An 18,830-nucleotide genomic window follows, 5' to 3' on the forward strand; every position below is an offset into this window, starting at 1 on the left:
TTATTTGCTCTTCAATTTACTTTATTTGGAGGGAACGGAACGATAGAAAATTTGGGGGCTCTTCTCTTTCTTCTACTTCTCTAATGTTGAAAATCAAAAGTGCTGTTTTCTCTAGAATTATGAAATGGAATTTTAGGGATATTTTGATGGAACTGCTATAAGGTTTCTGGATGGTTTTTGATGAAATTGCTGCTGGATTTAAGTTTTTCTGGTATGGTGCGGTTGGGTGGTGGCAAGCCTGAATCTGTATTTTCTCTGTTCTTACTGGGGGCTTTTATGGTGGCTGGGCCTATTTGTTGTTTGGCTAGTAATTGGGCTTATGTGGATTTCCGTTTAAAGGGGCAATGATGACTGGGTTGCCATTTTCCCCTTTGGATGGCAGGATTCTTTTTGCAACCAGGTTGAGTGAGCGGCAACTCCTGAGCCCGTGGCTACACTAATCTCCTTTGGTTTCTATGTTTTTCGTTTTTCTTTTGTATTTGATGCTTTTGGTTTATAGGTTTACTTTGTGGTTTCTCTCTCTCTCTCTCTCGCGATTCTCTGTTTCCCCTCTATCCAGCGATCCGTTGGTCCGTCCGCAGACCCAAATTTGAACTTCCGATGGGAAGGGACATGAATACGGAGGGTCTATGCATCATCTGCTCCGGCCTCGGAATCGCAGACGAGGACGATAATGGGAATGTGAGGGGTTACACGAAGACCGAATACTGCTTAGGTATGACTTGATAATGGTCTGATGAAGTTTATTTGAATTGTGTTAACGATCTTAATCCTGGAGGATCTTATTGTTCTTGGCATTTTCCTCAGATAATTTGAAGGATCTCCAGAGATTTCTGAGGAGGGATGATCCGCAGCGGAGGGATGTTTTCAAGCAGATCTGCAGATGGAATACGGTGTCCCGTGATATAGTACCTATCATCGAACATTACCAGGGTGATAGGAATTTGGTAATGAACTCAGGTACAAATCTTTCTTTTTTATTTTTCCTTGATGCTACTGAATTCAATTTATTTATGATTTTTCTTTGTAAAGGATTTATTTTCGCAACTGAAAAAAAAAAAAAACACTTACTGTGTTACTTTCACGGGCAGTGAAAATTTTGGTGTTCCTTACAATGCCACTAGACCCTGCTTCCGAGGAAGTGGCATTACAGATTGAGTATCTCTGGGAATTGAAAGCTGCGCTGACTCGCGAAGTCACGATGGCTGTAATAGTATCCCTCCTTGAAGAACCATTGGGTCACTTGGAAAGGTAAGCTACAAGCCTAATTTTTCTCCAATTTCTGTTTAACTAATGTTTAGGCATGGATTAAGATTCTAATTCATCCAACAGAATATAAATTTTCTTTATGACCTGATTGATCAGATAGTTCAACTTTGTTAATCCACTTATTTTCCACCTTTATCTTGGCGTGGGAAGAATTTTATTATGAATTCTTTAGGATTTACTAGAACCATTTCCTGTACCTAGCATGAACAAGTAGGATTTAGTAAATCATATAAATGCAAGCATAGCAAATCGTGTGGGCATTAACACCTAAAAATTATTTGAGAGAAAACGATCAAATCTTGTTAAAGCAAGAATAATTGTTTGACTTTTTGTTTCAAGATTTAAGATTTATGAGAGTAAAAAATTCTTAGATATGTTAAATTCTTTGAATGAAGGAATTTAACAAATATTGGAATTAACCAATAACATATTTTAAATGAATTTTGTCAAGTGATTATGATCAAGCTAAATCTTGCTTGAATTCTAATATACCGAACAATTCCTTAAGGTTTATCCATACTAAATAGCGATGAACATAATTCTAACTCGATCCTGGAGATCACTGATATTTATTGAGTCATTGGTATTGAACCAAACAACCCTTGGTTTCTTTAATCTAATAAACAGCTGCTCTTATGTCTTTATTTTTTTTGAATAAATGGTTTATAAGTTGTGGCCAAAGATGAATCTTATATGATTTAGTGCATTATTTCTTCTACTTTTTCTTGTCTTTAATAAATTTATCCCTTAAGAACCTTGTATTTTTGTTCAATATTTGAATGGAAAACAGCGGCACATTTACAGAGGATGACTGGAAGTTAGTTCAGCTTGTGCTTACATTGTTTCGCAATATCCTTGCCATTCAAGACATTACAGTTCAGCAGAAGGCATCTGGATATGCTACTCAGTATTTTCATTTGACAGAGAGGATTTTGGAACTCATGTTCCAGGAGAATATCATGGACCTGATTTTAGTTTTGGCACAGCATGTTGATGATCCCAATGGTTATCTTCGTCAAGACAATATACTTTTATTGGAGATTTTTTACTATATTCTGCTTGGACAAGAACCAGAATTGGTTGCAAAAACTTTCACCAACAACTCCAAGGTGTGTTCTTTTGTTGTTTCTCTGTAGGTGATTGCTTTTTTGTCACTTTGTCCGTTTGGAGTATGTTAATTGTCTAGAACCGTGAATTGATACCGCTGAGCGGCCAATAAATCAACCTTGACAAATGTAACTCACTTCTTTAGTTCCAAATAAAGGGTGAGTACCATTTTCTTCCACTTTCTTATGTAGATAACTATCTCAGAACATTCGCTGTTCGGTTAGAGAGATAATAACATAGAAATAAATTGTTGGTACTTGTCCATTGAACCAAAATATTAAGATTTTTAGTCATGATTCAATGATAAAAGTTCATTTACAAATTGTAGCTAGAAAATTATATATTTTACCTAATTTTAACTAATGAAAAGATAGTCTAGGTTGCAAGATTTCTTGAGCTTTTTTAGGATCAAACACATGGTCGAAACATATCCATTCAGCCATAGTAGGGATGATTAACCAAAATTGAGTAACATATTCATATTGGGTTAGCATGATATTTTTGATATTTTTCTAGGAAGTAACGCTATCAATAAAAGTTCATTTTACCAAGTGACACATGTTTTATATCTTTGTTCGGTCTTTTGCTACGAGGATGGAAAACATTTTGTCAAAAATTTTAATATAGTTAGCGAATTATTCTTGAATCCTAAATGAGATTTATCATTGATTGTGAAAGGAAAAATTTTGAGGGAAAATGTTTATTATAATATATACATGAAGCTATGAGAGCTTTATTTTGTAATAGACGGGAAATTCTTGTAATGAAGTTCCATTTGATTATTTGGAAAATGTTTCTCCTCATATGCCACTTTACCCCAACCAACAAACCATAAATTATTCATAATAAGGTAATTATAAATCATGCTTGTCTGCTGGGGATCTTTGAAGCTATAAAACATGCATAAGGTGGTACATGCTATTTAAAGTAACAAAAATCTTATAAGACATGCATTATTTAATTATGCATAAAAATGTTAATGCCACATGTTGAACATAACATTATTTCTTTAATAGGAAAATTATTGAAAGATGACAATATTGAAATAAATTATCATGGACAAAGCAGTTTAATTGGAAAATAATTATAGATGCAATAAAAAAAAATACCATTACAACAAAATGCAAAGCATTGAAATGTAAGCTTTCATGGCTAATAGATCTTGAATTCTAAGTAAATAGTTAATATCATTTGAAATTGTAATAATCATAAATCAAAATAGTCTTATATTCTTTATTGTTATCATATTCTATATCATAATCTTCTTCATCATCTTTTCCTTCAACCAAATAACTTCCTCATCCTTTTTATGTCTCCTATATTGAACAAAATAAGATACTATATTTTCATTTTGTATTATGGTCTTCACCTATAAAGCAATAAGTCATAGGGTGCTTCTTTTTTTTATAGAGGTTTGAACCTTGGACCTTTACTTCGGAATTAAAGATGATGTCACTTAACCAAGTGGTGATATATGTTATTTTTTACTATTGATTGGTGTGGGTGAACCAAGTGTATGTAACTCCTCTTAATGCATGATTTGTTGAGGGGTTGATGTGTGCACTCATACCCTTGCATTGGATTTGATGTTATAATTGTATTGATAAGTATGCCTTAAACTTAGTGGCCTTTTTGACCAGCAACATATAAATATAAAATATCAATGAGTTAGTGCCTATCCATTATTGAATTTGGGGAGAAATTTAACATTTTTTAAAAACATTTCAAATTATTACACATTGTTTATAGCTATATTACGAATCTTTTATTGTACTTCAACAATATTTATATGTAATAATATTTTTTTGATCATTAAAATGACATTTTTAAAATTATATGGTGAAAATTTATAAATAAAACACTAATATGTGCATAATATTGTCAACAACAACAACATCAAGCTTTTATCTCACTATGTGGGGTTGGCTATATGAATCCTTTTCTCCATTTGTTTAATGTTAATAGTCAAATTCTCATTTAAATATAATAAAGAAATGTCATTTCTAATATTTTGTAATCAATTCTTTTTAGGTATACCTCTAACTTTCTCAACATAAGCTAAATTCAATACATCTTCTTTCCTAATCGGGTCATCGGAAGGCTGCCATTTTATATGACCAAATCATATAAGGCCACTTTCTATATCTTATCTTCCACAAGAGCTACTCCAATCTTTTCACGTATTTGCTCATTTCGTATACTGTCTCCAAGAGTAAAGTTACTCTTCCACCTGAGCATCCTCATCTCTACAATACTTAATATTGTGCTTCTCTTTTAATGGCCAACATTTTGCACCCTAAAGCATTGCAGATCTCACCATCATCTTATAGAATTTTCCCTTAAGTTTGAGGTGGAATTTTCTATCACACAACAAGCCTGATGTATTCCTCCATTTCAACCATCCAACTTGAATTATACTAATAATATCTTTATCTATTTCACCATCACTCTGAACAATAGACCCAAGATATCTAAAATGTGCACTATTATTAATGACTTGATTGCCCAAAGTCACAATCTCTCAACTAGATCTATTACTACTAAAATTATACTCCATATATTCGATTTTAGATCTACCCAAACAAAAATCTTTAGACTCTAAGGTTGACCTCCATAATTCAAGTTTAGCTTCAACTCCTATCAACAAGAAAAATATCATCAACAAAAATCATACACTAAGGTACAACCTCTTGCAAATGTTTAGTGAGAAAATCCATGACTAAAGCAAAAATATATGGGCTTAAGATTGATCCTTGATGTAATCCAACAGAAATAGGAAAACACTTGGTCAAACCACCTTGTGTTTGGACACAAATAACAACTCTTGCATACATTATCCTTAAAGCCAAGGTTCTGAAAATCGGACCGGACAACGAACCGGAAAAAGTGAGGTTCACAGTTCAACCAGTATATCCGGGGTCGAACATGATGACGTAATAAATAATAAATATTATTGAAATTTAATAAAATTAACATAATTATATTCTTATCATTCAAAGTATGAGATAAAAAATTAAACTAAAAAAAAAACTATGAAACATAAAACTTATATAATTAAGTAAATGAATTATTTTAAAATCTCACATAAAAGCAAAAAAAAATCTAAATATCATAATCATAAGAATTTACACTCATAAAAATATGATAATTTTAAATTTAAATATTTTTCAAATTTTAAATTTGATTTTTAATATAGACTTTTGAATTTTCTTGTATTAAGAGCTCACATGTAGTGGTGGGCTCATGTGAAGATGTTTAATGATGTTTTGAGGGCAAATGTTTATAATAAAAATTTTATTATAATTTAAGTTAAATGTTTTAAATATATATTAATTTATTTATTTAAAATTTGTGGAATTTGAACCAGCAGGTTCAAAATAACCGGGTCCAATTTATCGGTTCGCGGTTGAACCGACGGTTTTGACAGGTTCAGTCCGGTTCGATGTAGAAGCGGTTTTAAGACTGAATCAGACCGGTCTTGTGACCGGTTCATGGTTGAACCGGTCAAACCGGGATCAGTTTTTAAAACATTGATAAAGCTGATCCAATAATATTGTCAACATCAAAATATTAAAAATTACAATGTGAAAATTTATGGTATACTTGTATTTGTATCAAAATTTTAATTAAAATATAAAAAATCTGAAAAATTATGAATGATTAAAAACTATGATAGAAAAAATTTAACCCATCTCAATTCAGATAGTTTTTTGAATTACCCCAACAAGCGAAAATAACCTGAAGCAACTTGAAATGAACTTTCTTTCACTAGAAAATTTTCTCTCTCTAGCTTGGTTGCTCAAGGAAATGAAATTAATTTGATTTTGGGAAAACTTAGTGAAAATTGATATTTATTAACAATTTTGTCTTAGTACCGGGACGTTTAAAGAGCCAGCGTCACAACGCTCCCTTCAGGAACCCTATCAAATAGAAATGCCTAGACCTCATGCTGCAGTGTCCTTGATCATAAATAGCACCCAATCGCTGCACCTCAGCGCCACAACATCGTAATTAAATACTAGAAAAGTAGAGAACTTAGCGTTGCCTTCAATGCTGTGAAGCTTCGAAGAAATATTTTGAAAATTCAGATCTTTCACACAGACCCATTGGATATGTAATATCCAAAATCTAGGTTAATAAAATAAAATTATATTTAGAAAATTATTATTTAATATTAGCAATTATTATTGTTAATTAAATAAATTCAATTTAATTATAATTCTTCCCTAATTCTGATTAGATGCATCTATTGGCATTAGAGGAGTTATAAGAGCAGTTGTTGTGGTGGGCCCTCTCTTCCAATAAGTTACGCAGGCTAGAAATTTCTGTAAGCAAGCATTGGAAATACTGTAGTTGGAATTGGCACAATAGAGTGCTTAGTGAGGAATTCGGCATAGTGCATCGGAGGAATTCGACACAGTGTTTATGAGGAATTCGGCACAGTGCTTAGAAGAAGGATTCAACGCAGTGCTTCGAATAGGATTTAGCATAGTGCATTGAAGAAGGGCTCTACATAGTGCAGGTAGTAATTTTAACAGAAGTTTTTATGTTTTTATTTTTAGTAATAGAAATTGGTTGATATTGAAGTGTTTATTTTTTGCCTTAAGGGTAGGATCTATATTCGGTAGAGAAAGTGCTAAATGCAAACAGAAGATCAGAGAAGAGTACATATTTGGTAGGCTTTGGGAGCAGGAATTTCAATAAAGAATTCCAGTTAAAAAAGAATACTAGAGAAATTGAGGAAAGTAGAAGTTAAAGTTAGTGAATTGCTTTTATTGCGATGTTATTGTTGTTTTGTAAACTTGCCTAATATTAGTAAAAGTTATTAAAAGAAAAAAGTAAATAAATTATGTAGGAATTTATCTGGTATATGAGGAGCAGGGAATCTTGTTATAAGGTAAGCTATATTTATGCAAATTACTAGAAGTATGATTAATGGAAGTTATAGAAAATTTAGAAGGGAATTATTTAGGTTACTTACAATTGCAGAAGGGTAAGAGGTGGAGGATTTGAGGAGTCAGCTTGTTAGGGAAGTAAGTTATGTAAATTGATTCCAATAATGAATATGAGCATACATTCAAGTATTCCTGTACAAACAATTGCATATCCATATGACTAATTGAAATTTGAAGTAATATCAAGTATGAATGTTTACAACTTTTCTTATTTGGTAATATTATGAAAAGAAGTTCAATTCCTCATTTATTGTAGACACATTCTCTTCATGCAAACAATATAATAGATATATTGTTATGAAAATATGCAACCATATAATATAAATAAGAACTAAGAATATGTGAAATTTACTGAATATCAAATTAGTAAAGATTGACTATAAAATAATATGATACTAACAATTGCAGGTGGGGCAAAAGGGATCCTAGGTATCATACTTGCAATTATAGGTGGGGCAAAAGGGATCTCAAATATGATACCTGCATAGCAAGTGGGGCAAAAGGGACCTCTAAAGAGGCAAAATTGATATATGTATAGTTCAATGACTATAATGCCAGGTTTGCTTGGGTTCAATTAAACATTTTTTATGAAAGTTTAGCTTATTGATATTCTATATAGACTTCAAATGAATGCAAGAATGATTTTTAAAAGATAATTTATATTATTTTGCAAATATTTTTAAGTTAATTCAATTATGTTATTTTTTATAATATGACATTTAATTTTTATGTAAATTGCATAATTTATTGAGCCTTATAATTCACCAGTTGCTTTCATACTGGTTGTTGTTATAGCAAACAGAAAGGAAAAGGTCAAATTAGAATATGTTCAAGTTATTTCATTTTATATTATATTATTTAGTTTTGTTTGTGGGTCTACAACTGTGGTACATAGACTGTTCAGTGGTGTATTATTTTGGATTTTATTAGTAGCTATGTAAGTATCTGTTTGATCTAATTGGAGTTATTAGATGCTTCCGTTTATATAGTAAATATAAATGTTAGTGGATATTTCATATAAATATTCAAATGATGAAACATATCATATGTTAAGAATGAAAATATTATGTTTATTTTTATGGTATTTTACAATATCGGTAAGATTTATAATGGGGTGTTACAGGATATGCTCTAGAATAGAAATTATGCATTTACAAGCATATAGAGGCATTCACCGACATGCACATAACAGAATGCAAAAATTCATAGCTCATCGAGTTTATACCAGTTTAAAATATCATAATACTAGGTGTTATATTTTCGGCTTATAACTTCGCTCACTTGCTTCAAGCCGATAGTGATTTATGCAAAAAATTGAGTTTATTTTTCGAGCGATCTTCAAGCTAAACTCTTAGCTGTATAGGGTTACTAGGTGTTGGCAATCTTCATTTAAAAGCCATGGAATGCATTAATCATGAGGATTTATAATATAAGATTGCCTCTAAATATAAAATAAAAAGTTTTTAGATATTTTAAATTATTTGTAAATTTAATTTTATTTATTTTCTTACTTTAAATTTAGTTAAAAAAGAATGGTTTTTACGACCAACCCTTGAAGCCCACCTCGCTGAGCAAAAAGGCTTTCTCCAAGCATAATTTGGATCTCCTTCTTCATGATGAAGCTGAAAGCAAATTTAAATAAAGGAAGTGTTTGAGGTGGAGTTCTCGTTTAGAGGAAAGGGGTCAGTTTTTGGGTCTAGTGGCAACGAGAATAATATGCGCCTGGTCTCACACTCCATTTTGGTCTCCCTTGTGGTCAACCTGAAGTATAACATAGAAGGAAAATCTAAATAGATTACTTCTTATTAACACCTATTTTGAGCTACTTCTATCAAAATCAGATAAGTAAAAAGTAATCTATTTAAACTCTCCTAACATATCAATCTTTATACTTAAGAACAAGAAGCATGTAATATACCTCAATTAAATATCATATATACTAAAAAAAATACAGAGTTTTATTAAACTAATGGTCAATCTGAAAGAATCATTCAAGCATAGGAAGACCTGTTGAGATTATGTGTTTTAGATTTTAAAGGTAGTTAGAAAGATCACATACCATTTGTAGAATTTGCCTACAACAACAATTACCAATCAAGTATACAAATGACATCATAAGAAGCACATTATGGCAGAAAGTGTAAGACTCCTTTAACTTGGGTTAAAGTAGGAGAAAGAAAACTAATAGGCCCAGAGCTAGCGGATGAAGCAACAAAGAAAATCAAATTAATTAGAGAAAGATTAAAAGCTGCACGATCACTATCAAACCAAGCATAGAGCAGTAGAGTTTGAAGTGGGTGACTTTGTATTCTTGAAGGTTAAGCCCGTGAAAGGTACATCTAGATTTGGACAGGGAGGCAAATTGAATCCTAGGTATATAGGACCTTTTAAAATCATTGAGAAGATTGCCAATGTTGTTAAGATCAAATAAAGGTGTTGGTGGAGTTTTCAGAAATCATAAAGGAAGATTCTTGTTTGCATTTGGTTTCAACTGCTTACATTGGGATATATCTCAATTGGAGTTATTATCCATTCATTCTTTGAAGAAAGTTTTGCAAGATTGGATGCTTGAAGCTAATTGTATTATCATTGAAGGAGATAATTACAATATTATCAAGATTGGATGCTTGAAGCTAATTGGCATTACAATATTATCATTGATTCCTCCTCCTTATATAGTGAATATTAACTCCCTTAGGCACCATAAAGTGGGTCCCCTCACGTATCAATACTCCCCCAAAATACACCTTGTTCTTGAGGTGGAAGGATGAGAATTGTCTAATCCTGGGCGATCATATCCAAGGAATTTGGATAATCACCTTTGATGCTTAGTCACCATCCTTTGCTCTAGTAGAAACTTCAGATTACTCTGGTCTGTTTTGATGATAAAGTGTTACCCCAACAAATAGGGTCGCCACTTTTTGATAATTAAGAAAATCACCATCAACTCCCACTCGTATACGGATTGAGCATCGCCCTGATTGTAAGCACCTTGTTGAAATAAGCAATGAGTTGGTGATATTGTATGAGTATTTGTCATGATCCGGCCCGGTAAGCTCGCATAGGCGAGGCGGGAATTGAGGTCGTATATTAGACTAAATTATCAAATATCTAAATCTATCACCATAACATTTGAAAGAGTCACTAAAACATTAAATTCGAAAACACATAAACATAAAATCATAAAGACTCATATAGTTACCTTTCTTCCGGCGCGCCTCTTCTACTCATTATGATTAAAATAATTATATCTGAAATATTTTTGAACAACTAACAGTAAGTCAATGCTTAGTAAGTAAAACATATCTCTAAACTACAATAATTCAAGGCAGAATGAGTAATATGCCACATTTCATTTAAACATATCATAAATTTTTCTTCCTATAAACATAATATTAAACATACACATAAATCATAAATCCATATTCTTTCATATTCATTTTTTTCATATTCATTATATCAATATTCATAATCTTCTCATTTCATACATAGTATAACCGTCATAGGAGCCACTGTCTAATACCATAAAGATACTCCTTTATCATATCCTTTTCCATAACCTTTACCATTTTAACATGCACAAATACAGCGTCCCCAGCTAGTATCATAAGGTGGTGAGCTCCATCATTTTAACATGCACATTCAATCACTCAATATAACAATCATATCATATCATATCTATAACATATGAACTTTATGTGATAATGCCATGAAGTATGGTACATTGTCCCCAGCTAGTACCATAAGGTGGTGAGCTCCATCATTTTAACATGCACATGCAATCACTCAATATAACAATCATATCATATCATATCTATATAACATATGAACTTTATGTGATAATGCCATGAAGTATAACATATAAATTGCATGATCAATCATAGGATAAGAATAACATAATCATGATCTAAGTAATCATAAATATGATTGGACTTTCAAAACATATATAACTGGAGAGAAACAAAGGTATAACTGTAATAAAGAATCATGAGTACTCACTTCGATTTAAAGGATTTGATTTGATTTCTCCGCTCGAACGGCTTCCTTCGAGGTCCACAATTATCACCTATAAGCATTAATTTCTCCTTAAAAAATCTACATAATAAAATCTAAATTAAAATTCTTCTTCTCTTTTTAAACCACTCTAAGTTCTCTCTCTCCCTCTCTAATTAATTTTAAATTTTCGGATTTAACTTAAAACCCTAATTTGGAAAAATTCATTTTCATTAATATCATTAATTTTGCATGCTAAAATTTCTCAATCATCAAATTAATGTTTATGGAAAACTAATTTTCGGATTTATTAAAATCCCTAATTTTTGGAAACCCTAAATTCATTAATTTCATCAAATCATCATGCCAAAGTTTTCCTTAAACCTAATTTAATAATTACCTTAATCATTTTCGAATTTATTTAATATAGAAATTATGAAAATATAATTTTCATGAAAAACCCTAATTTATATTATTAGAAGCTCTTTTAGGATCATTTGGAACATTACCTCTTAAGAACTTTCTTAAAAATCCAATAATAATGAAAACCCTAATTTTTCTGAACTCACAAAATTCTTGAAGAAAACTTCATTTTTAGATTCAAAACATTTTTCCTAATATTTCCAAACAATTCTCATTTAATTTCTTAAAGAGATTCAAAGTTTTTCTTAATCCCTAGAAATCTTCTCTTCCAAAAATCTAGAGAATTAGAGGGAAAATCATAAATCTATGGCATACCTTATCCTTCCCTTGACTTCCTCTTCGATTTCCCCCAAATCCTTTCGCCGGAAATCGTCGTCGGAGCCGCCCGTCGTCTCTCTCTTCCCCGCCTCTTCCGTCCTCCTCCTCTTCGTTTTCGGTCGAACAAAAATAATGGGGACCGAATGAAATTCGGTTCCCTTAAGAGAGAAGGATTTAGTTTTTAATTATAAAAAGTATTAAATGCCCTCACTTGAATAATACCCGCTTAAATAGCTACTAGGGGTAATTTGGGTATTATGTGAGTTGTATTAATTTCAACTTCAAAATTAAGCAAAATTGACTATATGTTCTTTATATCAACTTGTTCAGAATTTTGTGTAGAATTTTATAAAATTATTTTCGTCAAATTCCGACGACTTTGAAAAATTCACTTAAATCTCGTCGCAGTGCATCGAAAAGCGTGCGAGGTCTAAAATTGGCATTTTCATGTTTTACAGTATTGCTCCTAGACTGTATCAAGATGCATTCGTTTCCATCCGGTACACCCACCCATGGGCATCCTACTCCTCAAATATCAACATCTTCAACTTCCTCACCCCAACATTTCTACTCCAACTTCCTCTCCCTCCAATGGTTCCCCTCATGCATCGTGGGTGGGACTCCAACCTTTCTTCCATCCTCCTTGGATGACCCGATCCCCCATGGCTCAGCTTGACCCCCTCCATCTCCGGTCGCCCACTCCCTTTGCTCGAAATGCCTCCCATATTGGTCAACCATCTCACCACCTCCACCACAAAATTTCCTCCTTGTTCTCCCTCGATATGGAAACCCTAATTCATCCCTTATCACAACCTTAGGAGATGAATCTTGATTAAAAAAAAAAGAAAAAAAAAGGAGATGAATCTTGATGAAAGAAACTCTTCTCATTGAACTTCTCCCGCTTGATCTCCTTTCCCTTAGATTCGACCAATGGAATCACTGTCAAATTTTGGTTAGGGTTAGCAATCTGAAGCACCAGTGGAGTTTTGGATTGCATCTCCATGAGCTTCCTCATCATCACTTCCAACCTTCCAAATCTGCTCTCCATCTGATTCTTCATGGTTGAGAATTTCTCCTCTACATAGGATTTAAATTGCTCTATTTATCCTTCTAATACATTCACCTTCTTTGTTGCTATTGTTTAAAAAAAAAAACCTAGTTTTGGTACCAATTTGATGCATCTTGGAAGTAAAAACGACGAAAGAAACAAGTAGAAACTCCAGGAATCTGAAGATAGCGGCTGATTTTTTATTTTCTCTTATATAAGAAAGAAATATACAAATGATCTACTACTATTTGAGAGGTCGATTAGCTCTCCCACAAACCTTAGATGTCGTTAGGAACAACTCCTTAGAAATTATAACAAATATAAATCACATAATGAAGGTAAAACAATCTAATTATCTTTAAATAAACCATCATATTTTTCTCCAAATATGAATTCAAATTGGCAATCTTTCCCTAAATATATCTTTACTAATTCCCTCAAAATTCTGATTTCAAATCAGTCCTTTTTCCTTAAATAAACTTTTCCTAATTGCCTCCCCGATCTAAATTCAAATTAGCCTCTTTTCCCTAAATAATTCCGTCCCAATTATAATTAAAACTTTTCTAAACAACTCTCCCTTGATTCTTCCTTGCATAGTGAATATTAACTCCCCTGGGCCCCACAAGGTGTGTCCCCTGATGTATCAGACAACAACAAACCTTTAACCCTCTTAAATGGGGTTGGCTTCATGAATCCTTTTCCTCTATCGTGCCCTGTTAAGAGTCATATTCTCATTCAAGTTAATAAAAAAATAGTCATTTCTAACATTTTTTAATAACTTTTTTTAGGTGTACCTTTACCTTTCCTAACATAGGCCAAATCTAATACATCTACTCTCCTAATCAGATCATCAGAAGGCCAACATTTTATGTGACCAAACCATCTAAGACGTCTATCTAATCTTATTTGTCACTGGATCTTCTGCAACTTTTTCATATATATACTTGTCTCACATTCTATCACATCTTATCTCTAAGAGTAAAGCTCTTGTTTCCTTCTTTGGGCTTTGGGTTCTCTTAGGCTAAGTTTTATGTCAAATTTTTATTTTTCAAACATGTCCACTTAGCTTGTTAACTCACTATTGTATTATCTTAATATAGGTTAATGTAGGTAGTGCATCTTCAGATTCTCTCAGATCAATGATAGAGGCAGAAGATGAAAAGAGGAGATCAATCAAACAAAGGAACCTTGAATGCCATCCACTGTTCAGTGGAACATTTACTCGGCGAGCTATGGTATGAAGTTTCCTAAAGTGGCTTCTCAGAAGACCATCATGTGCCGTAGCTCTAATTTATGTTGATTTAACTTTTACAACTATAGGATGGCTCAAAAATGCTATTCAAAGATCCTGCTTCTGCTTCAACAAATGGCTTAGCAAAAGTTCGCAAGGTTCAGCGAGGTCCGCTAAAAAGAGTTGCTTCTGACAATGGAGTCTTGTCTGTACAAGAGGAAAATATTCTAGAACTACTACACAATTTCATAAATCAGTTCTTAGCCGGTGGCTATAATGGTGTGTTTTACTGGTACATGGAGCGTTTTCTTTCCTAGCTAACTCTGATATCTCATATTGTTGATTTGCTCATCAGATCTAATGAAGACAATTCGGGATGATGTTATTAAAGAACAACAGGACATGCAAAAGAGTGACATTATAACGTTTTTTGAAGTCACCCATTTCATTACAGCTTTCCATCAAAAAAAAATTTTAAAAAAGGTTTGTCGAACTCTGAGTTATTCTATGGCATTGTGTTTATGCATTTAACATATTTTCAATTTATGATTTAGATTAAGTTTTTAAAGTACCAACAATCTTTGTAGATGTATGCTAATGTTTATGCGATTTCCACAGTTGAAACACATGGGCTATCGAGTGGCATGAAGGTTTTAGCCATGACAAATTATTATCCCTCTTAGCAGTCACATGGGTTTGTCTCTTGATGAGTCCGCATGTAGTGGGGCTGACTTATTATTCTTTGGGTTCTCAAAGATTGCTCTCGAACTTTCTCGAAACTTCTAGTCTTATAAATTACTCTATACTCTATTTATTTATAGTAGAAATATTGTTCTTACTGTTTGGTGCTGAAGCTTTACGAACTTCTAGACGGAGATGCCTATTGTTTGTATCATCATAAGCTTGAGATATAATAAAATTTCTTGGAGTGATTTTCTCCTTCTTGAGTTCCTGTGAGCTAGTGCAAGTGATGTTTGATTTGGGGCCATAGAATCTTAAAATGGCACGGGTTAAGTAGACATTATATTTGCAAGCTTTGACAAATTGTTATTAGATCAAAGAAGGGCCATGACAATGAAGGGTTCATCAACTAGAGAGCAAGTTCAAAATGACCATCAACACAAACACAATGATGAGATTTCTCACGGGAGTTAGAAAGATCTGCTTAAATCATTGTAATCTTATATGGTGAAGGTTGAAAATTCCATGGAGTCGTCCAAGAACAGCTGAGGACATATTTGAAGGACAAGAGGGCTAAAATTAAGGTAGGAAAAGCTTTATGAGGAGATGCAATGTATGTGAATATTATCAAGTTATAGTGGAGACCGTACATGTCAGGAGATAGAGGAGCTCAATGTAGAGGTCTCCAGGAAAGGAAACATAAGTGTTGGAAATTCAAAAGAGTTCAAAGGCATGCGATTGTCTAAAGTGGTGGACAGTTTGTGTATCAGTGAAGAATTCTATGTAATGAATATGATGGATGATCTTTTATGGTTAAGCCCCACATCCATGCAGCTTACTGATGTTACCTTATTTGATGTTATGCGTAAGTATGATGGAAGCAGGAATACCATTACCTTGTGGGAGTTAGTATAAAGATTTGGCCATTAGTTTTACTTTGAATGGATGAAGGATGAAGCTCAGATTAAACTTATTATTTGGAGCATAAGGGTGAAGTACAGGAATTTGTGAAGGCAGTCTTGGAGTTATTGCTGTATATTCTATTCATGAGCTAAAAAGAACATTTTTTAGTTCATAGATAGGTTGAAATTGTAGTTTATCTTTGAGCCGCAACATAAGTGCATGTAGAATCCATCAAATGTTATTTTTATGGTGGAGAATTTTATCGAATGCATTTCAAAGGACATGCCATATTCTAAACCAAGAACGAGAGAAACAATGGCGAAGATCAACCCCAAGTAGTATTTGGAAGTTGAGCTCAAAAGGTGAGAATGATAAGTTAGATCACCAATCCTTATAGTGCTCTTGCGACAATCCATACAAAGCTCTTGAATGCCTACTTGGGCAAAACTTTTATGTTTTTATTAAATTTGATGAAAATTGGGAGGATAAGTGACTTGGTTCATTGTAAATCCTTATATCAATAAAGAATAAGAAGGAAATAAGCCTAAGGGACTAATGTGTATTGACATCGAGATTGCTAGCATAAAAATGATCACATTAGTTGCAACCGTGCATTTGACCTCTTCATCTCTGAGGAGGTTGCAAAGAAGTTGGGATTTTTTGTAAGGCAGTGAGTTAAGTGGCTTAAGAAGGTTAACTTTAAGTTGGCCGTTATGATTGATGTAGCGTGGATGTAGAGGCGTGTATTAGCTAGAGGTAGAGCAAATAATTCAATAAGGTAATTTCTCTTGATGACTTGACTTGCTTTAAGGAAGGATTTCCTTTGTATGATCAAGACATGAATTGCACCATTTGTTGATTGTGGTATTATTTGGTGGTGTTGTATTTTCTAAAAGAAGCATGTTGCGTCCTTATGTTCGCACATTAATTATCAATTATTCAATAAGTTGATGGTGATGATTGAGTTCCTTATCTTGATCAGTGCTGTCTGATGGTTCACCAAGATGGACTTATATTCATGATATTATTATATTTGGATAGCAAAATGGGATGAATCAAAGATTACAAGTGTGACATATCACAAGTCATATGAATTGTTTGTTATCATGTTTGGGTTGACCAATGCACCAACAATATTTTGCACTCATGAAAAAGATACTCAATTAGCCTCTTGATTGGTTTTGCATGATTTATCTAGATGAAATTATGATGTACAATTGGATGGTTGAGGAGAATATTGAGCATCCCAAGAAGGTGTTTCAAGCGCTCTGGAAGAACATCAGAACATGTACTAAAGTAGGAGAAGTATGTGCTTGCATAGTTGGACATCCCTTTATACTTATTGTTGCTGGCGGTTGAGGAAGGATGAATCGTGCAAAAGTCCAAGTTATCTTGAACTGGGAGTCATAAACCAAAGTGATAAATTATGCTTGATGTTAGGTGATGTTCCAGGCAAGGATGGAGGAAGCCATCTTGACGTTCTTTGACTTCTCCATGCAGTATGAGGTATAAATATGTGAGAACCAAAAATTTTCAGGTATTTATCTATATATAAACTAATTTATTTTAGTGTTTAGATAAATAGATTTATGTTATGAGTAAGTTAGTTAAAATAATTATTAGAATAATTTAATTTAAAGCATTGATAATTTTGAAAGGATGTATTCAGAAGAGGCTTTTGGTGAGTGCTTAGAAGATGGGACTCACTTCCCATTGGTCTTATCTGCATAACCGTTGATATTCCATAGAAATAGATAGGGAAGGGGTTCGGTTCAGTGCGAAGAAGTTCCGTGAGGTTGTTTTTACCGGAAATCCTGAAATTCCTGTTCATCTATTCGGACGGAGGTATACAGACGGAGATAGAAGGTCCTGTAGCTTGGTTCCGCACAGTCCCCTGTTGCAAATGTCGCAGAATTTACTGTTGCAGGAGGTGTCACAATGAATTTTCTGTGAAAAATTTTGGATTCTTGAGCAATTGTGCAGTTTAGTGTTGAAGGAAATTCTGAAGAAAAAATCAACGGTTCAGGTAAGTGGAAATGAAGTTATGAGAAATCTGGTACACCGAATTCTATGTTTGGTTTAAATTTATATGATGAATTATAGTTCGATATGTGTGTAAAATGATTTAAAAACAGTGAACAATAAACTTTGGAAAGATTTTGAGTAAGAATAAAAAAAGAATGTAGATAAATAGTAGAAGCTAATAATATTGGAAGAAGGTAAGAAGTATATTATTTATCTTTATCTTTTATGTTACTTAAATTTAGTAACATTTCTAAAGATGATATCCTATTCGTATGGTAGGATTATTCATAGATTTATGCAGAAAGAAAGTTTTGGGATAGTGTATCAAAGACGAAGATTACGTGGAGTAGGTTTGGAAGAGGCCCCTCATCAAGAAGGTAAGATATGTAAAAGAGTTATAATTGCAATGATTTGGTAGTTTTCTAATGTTGTGTGAATGAGTTAATGACTGAAATACTGAAATGCATTATGTTAATTTTATGAGTAATCATGAAAATACGTTGAGGTATTCACAATCACTGATTCATGGAATTATGAGAATTTGATAAACAAAGATGTATGCTTAAAGCAGTCTTTTCTTAGTTGATAGATTTTGGAAGTAATACATATTACATTCTTCCTACATCTAATGAATGATTATAAATATGGTGGAAAGTCTATAACCATTGGAATCGATTATGATTTATGAATATATGAGGGTTATTGAATATTTAATTATTAAGATTGACTACTCTATATTATGATATCTACATTGTCAGGTGGGCAAAAGGGACCCAATATGAAACTTGTATTGTTGATGGAGCAAAAGGGATCCCAAGGAAATTGATACATGTATAGTAGGTGGGGAAAAAGGGACTCCTAAAGAGGCAAAAGGGAT

At 32.9% G+C, this 18,830-nt stretch overlaps 1 protein-coding gene across 3 annotated transcripts in view; it reads left to right on the forward strand.

Annotated features, from left to right (window-relative positions):
• Positions 1–537: 537 nt before the first annotated feature.
• Positions 538–18,830, forward strand: part of LOC110105967 (protein timeless homolog) — a 68,010-nt gene continuing 49,717 nt past the window's right edge. For all 3 annotated transcript variants that reach the window (XM_020835667.2, XM_028697634.1, XM_020835668.2), the window contains exons 1-7: positions 538–715; positions 808–960; positions 1,092–1,251; positions 2,060–2,378; positions 14,214–14,348; positions 14,434–14,623; positions 14,700–14,827. In XM_020835667.2, coding sequence (XP_020691326.1) covers positions 601–715; positions 808–960; positions 1,092–1,251; positions 2,060–2,378; positions 14,214–14,348; positions 14,434–14,623; positions 14,700–14,827 — 1,200 coding nt within the window. In that variant the 5' untranslated portion in view covers positions 538–600. The remainder of the gene's footprint in view (positions 716–807; positions 961–1,091; positions 1,252–2,059; positions 2,379–14,213; positions 14,349–14,433; positions 14,624–14,699; positions 14,828–18,830) is intronic.

Source organism: Dendrobium catenatum, unplaced genomic scaffold, assembly GCF_001605985.2.
Source record: "Dendrobium catenatum unplaced genomic scaffold, ASM160598v2 fragScaff_scaffold_114, whole genome shotgun sequence".
Taxonomy (NCBI): Eukaryota; Viridiplantae; Streptophyta; class Magnoliopsida; order Asparagales; family Orchidaceae; genus Dendrobium; species Dendrobium catenatum.